The sequence below is a fragment of the Magnolia sinica genome, chromosome 13, assembly GCF_029962835.1.
Source record: "Magnolia sinica isolate HGM2019 chromosome 13, MsV1, whole genome shotgun sequence".
Lineage (NCBI taxonomy): Eukaryota > Viridiplantae > Streptophyta > Magnoliopsida > Magnoliales > Magnoliaceae > Magnolia > Magnolia sinica.
This window is the reverse complement of record NC_080585.1, coordinates 2,922,739-2,934,636: the sequence shown is the minus strand read 5'-3', so window position 1 is coordinate 2,934,636 and position 11,898 is coordinate 2,922,739. Positions and strand designations below refer to the sequence as shown.

At 40.2% G+C, this 11,898-nt stretch overlaps 1 protein-coding gene across 2 annotated transcripts; it reads right to left on the bottom strand.

Moving 5' to 3' along the window:
• Positions 1-1,016: 1,016 nt before the first annotated feature.
• Positions 1,017-11,696, bottom strand: LOC131222428 (squamosa promoter-binding-like protein 17). 2 transcript variants are annotated; one of them, XM_058217486.1, is made up of 3 exons: positions 10,885-11,696; positions 2,707-2,843; positions 1,017-2,258 (listed from the first exon to the last, which is right to left on the bottom strand). In XM_058217486.1, exons 1-3 carry the CDS (start codon positions 11,253-11,255, stop codon positions 1,618-1,620), a joined length of 1,149 nt encoding a protein of 382 aa, XP_058073469.1. In that variant the 5' UTR covers positions 11,256-11,696; the 3' UTR covers positions 1,017-1,617. The 2 variants fall into 2 exon arrangements, with proteins under 2 accessions (XP_058073469.1, XP_058073468.1); XM_058217485.1 differs by having other exon boundaries at positions 1,017-2,261; positions 10,885-11,695.
• Between the last annotated feature and the right edge of the window lie 202 nt (positions 11,697-11,898).

The following is an 11,898-nucleotide window of genomic DNA, read 5'->3' as shown; positions in this document are numbered from 1 at the left end:
GGGCAAATATAACAAATAGTGAATATATATATATATATATATATATATATAAATGCATAAAAGATGATTCATTTTATCAATTATAAGTATGTTCAAATAAGTTATTAATTATCATTTATCAAAAGTCAATCCACATATAAACCAAATCAAATAATTATCACATCAATAACTTTCTAAACAAACCACTTTATAATTAAAACCACGAGTCACAATTACGAAAAGAAATAAAAATTCCATAGGTTAAAAGTATCAAGTACAATACAAGTTTCACATTCCTCGACATTAAATACAAATTTAAAAAAAAAAAACATAAATAAATACAATAAAATAGTAAAAAGATACATTTTAGCGTACGCTATGTACGCTACGCGCTACGTAGTTGTAGCGTACGCTACAACCCCTATAGCATACGCTACAAGGGATTTAGACATTTAGGATACCACGTGGTGTTCGCTAGGGGCGCTATTTGAAACACTGGTCAGGATCATACTACTAGAGTAAAATTTTTGCAGGAACACTATTGAATTGAACCAATATCATTAGTTTAGGGGCATCTTTGGGTGCACCCCACGTATGCAAGATTGAAACAATGCACAAGACTTGCCATCATCATATGAAAGGGCCTCCACTAAAAAAACGGGGGCCATTGGATAAATATGTGAGCCACAGTCATGGATACAATCTCAAGTTCCAACAGTCATTGACACCACCTGTTACATCTGTCAGAGTGAAACTCATTAAACCCATTTTAGAGTGGCACCCAAACACGTCCTAATAAAATACAAGTCATGCTATGTAGTTTCGAGGGTACTTTCCAATCGTGTTGATTTCAAGTTGGACAAGAAAGAATTGTAACTGCCATTTGAGGGCCGCTTCTGCATTCCAAATACTAGGAGATACAATTCAAAGTTCTGTAATTTCCTCTTGGTTTTACTGAAACTTCACAATTCAATTCACTTATGCATCCAAACATGACCTAACACTGATTTGTTCGATGACATAAAACAATAGCTCAATGGAGGTCCTGTAACTTTTAAGTCAGATTTCAGCATATGCGGGGAAAGTTGTTTCGATGTCGAAAAGGAGATTATTACAACCATAGAAAGCAAGCAAACAATCTATCAAATCAGTTTCGGATTCATACCATGACACCTACCAATGGGCAATTTGTAACTATTCAAGTTTATGAGAAGCTAATAAGATTAATAAGAAGACAAGTCGAGAAATCCACGCAAACTGCTGACAAAGTTCCTGAGATCCAATACAGAGGAATTATTGGGTCCTGCATGTCGGCATGCAGTTTGCTGGCATCCATGTGGTACCCATGGCCCAGTGATCAAGCACATTGATATGGTGGGCCTCTCATGGATGAAGGATGCCCAAAAATCCCCCAGATTGAAGCTTTTCTACTGACCGATTGCCCATGAAACGACAGCTCACATTTGACCAAGAGGCGGCAGTAGACCGTTAGGATCTTCCAATCTAGGAGATATTTTTGGCTTCCCCCATCCACAGTGGGCCCCATCAGATTGACAGGATGAATTTCTGAACCATGGAGCACATGCATGGAACTGCGGTATGTTAGCAAACTGTATCATGCAGGAATCCTAGAATTCCTCAAAGAGACCAGTGCATCTGATGGCTGGAACTGGAAGAGCCACAAGCTCGGGAGTGACCAAGGTCCATATGCTGCCGGCCCACTTGCTGAGCTAACATGACCTCACTCGAGAACTGATTGTTGGCTGGCCCCAAAACTTGTCCTGAGCCCAACTCGCGCGTGATTTCATGCGAACCGCTACTAGCTTCATGACTCCTGAAACTCCACGTGTTGCTCATGAAACTGCTTGTATTGGCGCCGTGAGCTGGTTGATGGGCGGTCGGAGCCCTTTCATCGTTCATAAAGTTATTTGCTGTGGGACCCAGAGCTCGATTCCTGGGAACCCATGGTTGAGATGACAGAAGAGCGAGAGCACAGCCGGAGTCTGAGACTCCCACAAATGATTCGGTTGCCGCAAATTCCGGGCCAGGGAAAGATGTCCCGCCAGCAGAACTATGCAGATACAAGTGGGGCCCATGAGCGAGGACGTTCGCAGAAGGAACCTCTACACTGCCTTGCCAAAGATGCGGAAGATGGCGTCCCGTAGCTAAGGTTTGATGGGTAAGTAGCCGATCACCAGCCCTTATGGTGGGCCATACCTGTCTTCCTGGCAGTCTTGGGTATGTGTAGTCCATCAGATATCCTCCAACTCTGTTGTTGTCTTCTGCCAATGGAAGCGTTAAAAATCTGAAACAGAGGGATTAAACAAAAGGAAGCCCTGATAATGGGGCTCAAGCAAGTAAGCCTTCATGTGACTCGCTTTTCACATGTGACCTTGTGGTAGATGTGTGAGTCCCAAGCTGCTCACTGGGTGGGCCCTATAGTCTATATTGAACATATGTGTGGCCCAACTTATGAACCAATTGTCCAGAATTTTTCAGGCGAGTGAATCCAAAGGGCGGTGGTGTCCTGCCTAATGAGCAGCTCCGGTCTCCCGCATGCATGCCACGTTGCCACGGGTGAGCCATAAGTTCCATGAAAGTGCACTCATGGGCATCACTTTCACATTTCTCAAATTTTATTTTAGATGAGATTCATGGGATTGAAATAAATGTCCTCACGACAGTAAAATGTGTGAGCAATGTTGTATTCTACTGATCGAGTCTGACCATGGAAAGACGATGACAACCGTCCATAGGGTGAGGACAAAGACCCTAGTGGTGGCTTCCTTCGACGCTCATTGTGGCCAGCCAGACGTCTACGACAACTGCGTTTTCCTTGGTCGAATTCAGGGAGTTGATGAAATCTGTGATAAGACTATCAAACAAGTTACTGATCTACTTTCAGCAGTGTTTAATTGACATTTCTTCACACTTTGTTGTGGATCTCTAAACATGTTTAGATGATAGATAATCTATCACAAAATGCTGAATTTTCATGGGTAAAAAATATATATATCTTGTAGCTTGGATGAGAATGAATAAGAATAAGGGCTGACCACTTTCAATATGGGATTTAACCAGTAAAAGCCAGTTGATATGTATGTAAAAAGGATCCAACAATCTTTTGAAATTATGCCATCTCAACAGGTGTCCGTGTCCAGGTATCTGATACTCTAGATACGGATCTTATAAAAACTATTTTTTTATGTTTAGTTATTTTATAACTTTAATTATTTTCATGGATGCACTTTTGGGGGCTGTTTGGATTCAAGCAAAGTTGTGCCGGCACAGGCTGTTTAGGTCCAATTGTGCTGGCATAGGCATCTATGTGATGTATATCTAATACTCATAGACACGGCTCTCTTAAAAACTATTTTTTATATATATTTAATTAATTTTATAATTTAAATATTTTCATGGATGTTGTTTTAGGGGCCATTTGGATTCAAGCAAAATTGTGTTGGCACAAGCTGTCTGGGTCCAGCTGTGTTGGCATAGTCTATCCAAGTCATGCTATCAGGACTTGTAATTCTATTCCTTATTTGTCAAACATCCTGGAATAGTGAGTAAAGATGGACTGTGAAACACGTGGAAGCTCAATATAAATGGTGGATATGCAGCTGTTGAATTTTACTAGAAAATGCAACAAAATTTAATCGTTTTGAAAATACAGATTTTAGAATTACCTAAGGATCCCCGTGTAGAACCATCCCATGTTTCTAAAAAACGAAAAAACATTTTACTCTAATTCCATATCTCGAAGTAGAAATCTATTGATTTTTGCCACTACGAGATTTTAATGGAAGAAGTCTCTCTCCGATCTACCTCAGGTGAAGGAGTATGGAGAACGTCATCGAGAACCTCTGGCAAGGGCGAAGGGCTGACCCAATCGTCCATATAGTGGACACACCACTCTCTCACTCTCCACACACTCTCGTTTAGTGTTTTAAATGTCGACGATATATATCAGCCGATATATCCCACGATAGATCTTGTATCCCACCTGTGTGATACGAAATGCATAGGTAATATATCCCACCTATTTGATCTGGTGAGCATTTTCGATTTTCAATACATTTTTTTGCTATAAATCACGTTAAATCAGTGTCAAATGGTTATAAATCAATGATTCTTCATGTTTTCAATGAAAAATTATGGATTCGGAGCTTCAATTTCGAGATTTGGAGGAGATGGGCAAGTTAAAGGAAAATTGGAAAAAATCGAAATTTCTCAATTTCTCACAAATCAATTGCAAATCTTTATATCCAAACACAAAATCAAGCATGTATGTAACCTGATCTGGTCATTCTTCTTTTGCTTTTGAATGTATTGCTTGTGTTTCCATACATGTCTTCTTGCATTTATAAATTATATGAATAGACTTCAAATATACTTGCATCAGTTCAATTGGACAGTGCATGTATTAGGACCCCATACAAAGGAAACCTCTATTATGTGCACTTGTTTTTGTAATGTTTTAATTTCTATGTGTGTATTGATGTCTTTTGCAACAATCATTGAAGTTTCCATGAAAAATTCGACCAATTTCTCAATGTTCCCATGTTTCCCAACAATAGCGATACATTACGCAATACAACCAATATATCCCATACGATAACCGATATGTATCCATATCCCAAGGGTGTGATACATTACGCGATAACGATATTTAAAACATTGCTCTCACTCTTGGCTCTCTGGGTTGATGCCCAAAGGAGGCTTAGGCTTCCACGCTCTCTTTATCTGGTGTTCACTCTCCCTTTTAAAATAGAATATGTACACACACACACACACACACACACACACACATGGAGGACAAGGCTTCAGGAAGTACATCACATATGGTGATCCACCACCCTACAGACTTCGATGTACTCTATTGTGAAGGAAGTTTATTTATCTACCTTTTTTCTTACACCCTAACCATCTAAATCTCTCCACTTACCTCACCATCTTCAGCTAATACTCATGCCAACTTAAGGAATGGATCAAACATATCTTAGTCATTGGATGTCCATCAAGTATGATTTAAAACAAATCAATCATTAAAACTAGAAGTTAACGGTTGAAAACTTACAACTAACTAATTAAAAACCTCATATGTGTTGGCCAACCTTTAAAAGACTTGATGGATGGTCCAAACCATAAGATCATCACGCTAATCAGGTCCTAGCTCCTACGTAAACCAAGTGGATCCCTTGTTGAATTGTGTGCACTTTAAGAACCTTGATGAAGGCACCCAACCATACTTATTTTAAATGGCCATGCAGTAGCCTCATAAAGCAAGCCAAAGTATGACCAGTCAAGACTTCTCCATCCACACATCCTTAAGGTTTAGGAATTCGACAAAGCTAGTGCATCTGCAAGTCGTTCTAGCCCGGGCATGATGAGTCTCCCAATCTAGATACCTATCGTCGATCCTGCTAATGTAAGCGTCCAACGGCCCCACCAAAGTACCATCCATGACACACTCATACACTCATGTGGGGTAGGGCTAAGGCACACTGACACGGGTCCTTGCTCTTGCTCGGGTGGTAGACTCTTTAGGAGTTTCAACACCCGGTCAAGGGTTCGAGTACCCATAGGTGGTGAAATTCCACTAGCATGAGTGTGTGGGGGTGTGTGTGAGTGTTTAAAAAAAAAAAAAAAAAAAAAGGCACACTGACACCAAGTCGATCTCCGATAGTGAAGACTACCCATCCTGACACCAAGTCAATCCCCTCATATAAGATAACCGTATACAATATATCAATTGTATGTCCTAAAACCTATATGGGCATGGCTAGGGCAATGAGATCCATGAAGCACAGCTCTATCTTGACCAACAGGTGTTGTGTCCAATCTCATGTGCCCAAGGACATCAGAGGAATCCTTCTAAAACCCATATGAATCAATACGTTCCACAAGCATTAACTAGGCCAAAGAATTAATGCATCATGTCATTAACTGAGGTCATTTTACATTAGTTGTTGAGGGCACAACCTCAACAGTAACATCTATAGCACGTGTGCATATTGACACGTGGCACATATTGCATGTTCAAGATTAATGGTAACACATTTTCACATGTGAGGCGCTTGAACTTGGATGGTCGCATATTGCAGCACATTTGGCACATGCGATGCATGTGCACGGACCATTTTTTCCCCACGTGCACCAAACAAGGGATAATCTTTTCTCATTGTTATTCCACCTTTTTGCAAAAACATGCAATCCTTGCTAATGGTTATATTTTGGGGACACATTGTCTTTATTTTCCTAGGTTCCCATGCATAAATGGGTTTACAAACCACGGACAAGCTGTCCGTGCCGATGCAATTTTGCTCGAATCCAAACAGCCCCTTACGGGCCACTGTTGTTTGGCATCAGCATGTGTCTATCTCCAAGTTACATAGATTGTGATGATATAAGCTCCATACATACAACTTTGACTTATGTGCTTCTTGAATATACACAGCATATTGAGAAGGATTTTTCATTCTATAGTATAAAGAAACCATGTGGACTACCAATCAAGATTCTAGGCCGGACAACTACAATAAAAGAGCCAACAATTTTACTGGAAAGCCTAATGAAAGGATAAGCTTGAGTTATCCACAGGCTCTTTCTTTTTTTCGACTCTTTCCGGCCTGAAACATGGTTTTGGACTGTGACTGGCTGGTGGATGAAACTGTTACACATCATGGTCTCGGCCAAAACCAACTAGTCGTCTAATGAGTTATCCTGAAACATCCATGTTTTGGAGGTGACTTTGTCCTCCAACAAAACCAAGCAACTCGATTTCAGTGTATTCTGGTTCTTTGTATAATTGATGATACTAGGTTCTTTATCTACTTGGAACATAGATAATGAGTTACCGAAAGTGCAATTACTGCATCTCTAAGAAAATTGTCAGTTTATCACTCATTTTTCAGCATCAAGCAATAAATAGAGTGAAATTATATTTCTATGTATCAATATACTTTTTTTGGAAGGTGTATCAATATACTTTCCAGACATATAAGAGTGAAATTCTTTTACTATTCAAAGGAATCTATGAAATGGCACTCACCAATCTTGGTAAAATAGTCTAGCTGATTAGAAACTTCAATGTCCAAGAAACAGATTGCAAGTGACCCTCTCGTCACTCAGCAAAACGGCCAACCATTACAAAAGAAAGAAAGGAAAAAGACAAAGTCCGGACACAATAGCAATCAAGCAACATACAATTATAAACATCCCCAATCACCCAAAAGATCTGCCCTGGAGCAATCTCAGAAGCACTGCCTTGATATCGCCCAATTAGTAATCATGTGGAAGATACTTCTTTCGATGGCTTCAAAGGATAAAAAATGATAGAATTCCTAACTTTCCACAAATCCATAGGATCATGAAGAAGCACATCTTCCATAGAATCTCCTTATGGCCCACCAAGACATTCCACCACGAAATTTCCAACTGAGATATTAACAGTCCAGGCAACCCTAAAACTAGAACGGATAAAAACCCACACCTATGCAGCCACCAAGCAGCGGAAGAATAGGTGATTGACTGATTCTTCTTTGTTCCTACACATGACCGCTTCATTAACTTTCCCTTTTACTTTTTCTTTCTGTGCAGAAGATCTTTTATTGAATGTCATTAGCATTCGATAAGATTGTTCCGACCTATATAAATATCAGGTCACAAAAATCCTAATTATCCATGATAGCATACGGATTTTTCTGCCACTTCAGATAACTCCAAATTCCAAAATTGACTGCAAATCTTCAACATCTATCTTGTTTGGTTATGATCTTCCAACGGGTTACAACTTACAGGTGCTACAATCATCTTCGAAAGTTCTACTTGTTTCTCAAAACGGTGAGTTGCAGTCTTTTATTCAATAGGAAGTTTGCTAGCCCTAGGGGAACCTTTACATGTGAAACAACATGTTCCAGCCTGCCCCTCATGTGGGATTGATGTAGAGCGGGTGGCGGACACTTTTATGGCAAAGATGGACCAGAGAAGGCCTGATTGGAGGTGGAAATGATCAGGCTATCAGAACCTTAAAACAGTCATATCTCGCAAACCGGAATGAGTTTTTCGACATATCATATATGATTTTGGGGTAGGAGACGCTACTTTAGCCAACCAACCCCGCTACGCCGAGTTGCCCATGCCGGATTTGCGAGATTCCATTAGATCGATGGTCGAAAGTCCATTTTATTTTCATTTTTACTATAAATGGTAAGTTTTAATTCGATCATAACTTTTGATCCTTTGAGTTGTAGGAGTCGTGCCCAACATGAAGAGGGCTTATAAAAATTAGGAGAATAACGTGGTTAGGCCAGATTGGACACTTACTATTTTTGGCCGAAAACCATGAAGTCTAGGAATCATGACCGTCTATAAATAGTAAGTTTACTATTTATAGTGAGTCACGTTTTTAGAGAGTTTGAGTTGGAATTTGATGCAGGGATGAACATGATGAGGTCGATCGCCGTCTTCCTCAAGGATAACTACGAATCCAGGGATCATCTCTGGACTCCTCACAAAGACTTCTCGAATCCACAAGGAAAGAGAGCAAGAAAATAGAAATAAATTCTAATAAATTCGAAATTTAATTGATGAATGAAATAAACGAGTTCACAGCCCTTTAAATAGGGATACCAAGCAATGGGAGAGAAATCAGAAGCAAACTACAACTAAAACTCCTAGAATTCGCAACTTACTATAAATGGTAAACTTACTATTTATAGACGGTCATGATGTCTACCAGTGCACAAGGTTTTCGACCAAAAATAGTAAGTGTCCTATTTGGCTTCGCCAAGCTGTTCTCCTAATTATTCAAAGCTCTTTTCGCGTTGGGCTTTAGGAACTCCTAAAGCCCAACGGATGAAGAGTTATAATCAAACTAAAACTTACTATTTATAGTAAAAACGGAATTAAAATAGGGAAACGACAGTCAATCCAAGGGAATTTCGCAAATCCGGCTTGCGCAACCCGGCGTAGCGGGGTTGGGTGGCTAAAGTAGCTCGTTCTACCCCAAAAACATATATTTTACGCCCGGTAACTCATTCCGGATTGCGAGATACGCCTGATCTAAGGTCTGATGGTCTGGATCACTTTTGTCGTCAACCGGGCCTTTTCTGATCCATCTTAGCCATGAAACTGTCCACGACCCGCTCTACATCAGAATTTGAGTCCAAAACTCCGTCCTAGGTTTGAGCTCATTATTTAAAGGATTGTACATTCGTTTTTTATCATCAAACAATTTATTTTCGAATTTATTAGAAATTATTTCTATTTTATCCCTCCTGGATTCGAGGAAACTCTGTGAGGAATCCAGAGAGCTCTGTGCATTCGGAGTAGTTATCCTTGAGGAAGACGGTGATCAACCTCATCACATCCTTCCCTGCGTCAGGGATGCTCAACGGCACAGAAGGTGGCAGCCACTGGGAATGACCTGATGTAAAAAAAACAAGCTGGTCTACTCAGGGGTTATAGGGGATTCCTGTAACCACGGTTATAGGCAATCCACATCCGGTCACAGTGGGACCACCTTACATATTGCTTGGACATCCCACACGCTTGCCAAATTCTCATGCGCGCAGGATGTAGAGATGCTAGTTGAGAGGGTGCATGTGGAGCTAGCAAACGTCTATTTGTTTAACATGCTACCTTTTCAATGATCAAGAATTTCTTATTCTTCGTGATGCTTGACCAATTTCAAGAATTTCTTATGCTTCATGATGCTTGACCAATTTCAATAGCATGCTTCATGTCTCTATCATTTGCCTTTACATCAAAAGTTACTTCAGGAGTTCCAAATGCCATCTTCTTATCCTCTCTCGAATTAATGTAAGATTTGCGGCCATCACAAACTGCAGCATAGCCACATGTATCCTCACAGAATACATCTTCAAGGGTGACAAAAGGTAAGCATTACAACAGATGTGGTGCATTTCCAAATTTAGATCTTGGATTTTGCGGGTTCCTAAATTCAGAGACTGAAGCTAATTCCACTCAAGTCTCCTAAGCTCACTATGAAACTTCTTTCCCTGTTTGTCAGTTAGCAAACAAATAAGAGGCATTGCGATAGTTAAGGAAATTCAACGAAGGACGGGACAAGAATAGCAACAAGAACAAGAACATGAAATCCTCTCTCTAAATACCAAAAGCACAATAACCAATTCCAATCCATTGATTAAAACAAGCCTCCATGAAAATTAAAACAAAGTTCCTTCCATTGATTAAAATTTCATCATCATAACCAAAGCATACAATAATTTCCAAACACAACAAAAATTCCGTTTCACGAGATTATGATTATACGGTCGATCAAAACATGAACGCAAAAAACAATACACAAGAATTTGCATGGTTTGTCGTGAGAATTACTGTGTCCCTGGGCAAACGATCAAGGAAATTTTCACTGACCAAGATCACAAAGTAAAAGGTTTCTCACACTCAACCAAAACCCACAACCAAACACTACATGTGCTTCTAAAACCTAACTAAACTAGGAACATACAGAAACACCCCAATCCGATACAAAAGTTTCACCCAAAAACATAAAACTCAAAAAGGTTTTTACATGACAAAACTAGCCCTATTTTACGCTTCGTGGTTGCAGGGCGGGGCAGACTTCATAAAGAGCATATCTCCACCTTGGACAATAGGAATACAAGATAGAATTCGAGAAAACTATTTCAAGCCAACAACCAAAATCAAATTCAGAGAGAGACTAACAAGAATCCAAAACGCAAAATACACAAACAACAACAGATTAAAATAAAAAGTAATAAAAGAAGCGAATTCACAAACAAAAGTAACAGAAAAAACCACAATTCCAAAACCCATCCAAACATCCAAATTCAAAAACATAAACAAAAAAGAAGTACAAAACACAGAGAATAAAGTAGGGAGGAAAAACCAACTGACCTGCTGCACTGCTGACAAAACCTCTGCTCCATACCCGCAACAATCACCTTAGGAGACTTTGAATGCATCCCACAGACCTTATGCCTACAATAGTAAGCCTTTGCACCAGTCAAATCCACCATACAACCTTCAACCTGGCATCTTGGGGGCTGCCCTCCTTGTACCACCCCCTTGCCCTTCTTAGGCCCCACTGAAGACGACGACGCTGCCAACGCCTCTGAAGAAGCTGAAAAGCCTCCTGTTTTAGATGAAACCCCAATACCCACATCCTCAAAATAGATCTTCTTCCCAAATTTCAGCCCATTCAGAGAATCAGATGAACCAGAAGCAGACCCAGATGCTCCACCCAAAGAGCTTGAACCCATCTCCATCCTGCCAGCCTACTTTCCATACATGGGCTTGTTCTGGTGGTTTGGAGGGGCAAAAGGGGGAGGTGGGTTTTTGAAGGGAAGGTGTTCAAAGGCCTGCTGGAGCAAAGGGGGGAGTTGGGTTTTGCAGCCTACAGCTCTCTGGTCTTTTTGCTGGAGCTGCTTCTGCTGCGGTAGTATAAAGCCGACACCTGCCATTTGGGCCATGCCAGCTTGTGTTACAGTACTCTGAGAGGGAGGGAGGGAGAGAGAGAGAGAAAGAGAGGACAGAGAGAGAGGACAGTAGTACTTGGTTTTCTTGCAGGAGAGCTTTTGGAGGGTCCTTTTATTTTTGAGTTATATCTTTTTTTGTTCCTTTTTCTTTTATTGCTTACCTTGAAAAAGCAAGATTTATAACTGAATGCATTAGAAAAGTAGCTTTCTTTGTTATAAATCCGTTCATTTGAGGTTCTCTCGTTTTTTCCGTTTTGATTGCGGGAGAAAGCTGTTTGGGGGTCGAGAGAGGATGCGCTTTGAATTGCAACGTTTGACGGTTATATTCATGATTGTCACACCATTTTTAAATGGTGGTGACTCATCCTCTTCACAATTCACTCATGTTACATTGTTCAAACCAAATGGTTAAACATAATAGATTTATTAATTA

Bases quoted from the DNA above. Each gene is read 5' to 3' on its own strand.
- LOC131222428 (XM_058217485.1), bottom strand. From the start codon at position 11,255: ATGGAGATGGGTTCAAGCTCTTTGGGTGGAGCATCTGGGTCTGCTTCT. The intron at 2,844-10,884 runs GTCAGTTGGTTT...GTCTTATCACAG, and splicing joins TTTTGTCAGCAGTGCAGCAG to ATTTCATCAACTCCCTGAAT. The intron at 2,262-2,706 runs GTCAGACTCGAT...TTCCATTGGCAG, and splicing joins GTTGTCATCGTCTTTCCATG to AAGACAACAACAGAGTTGGA.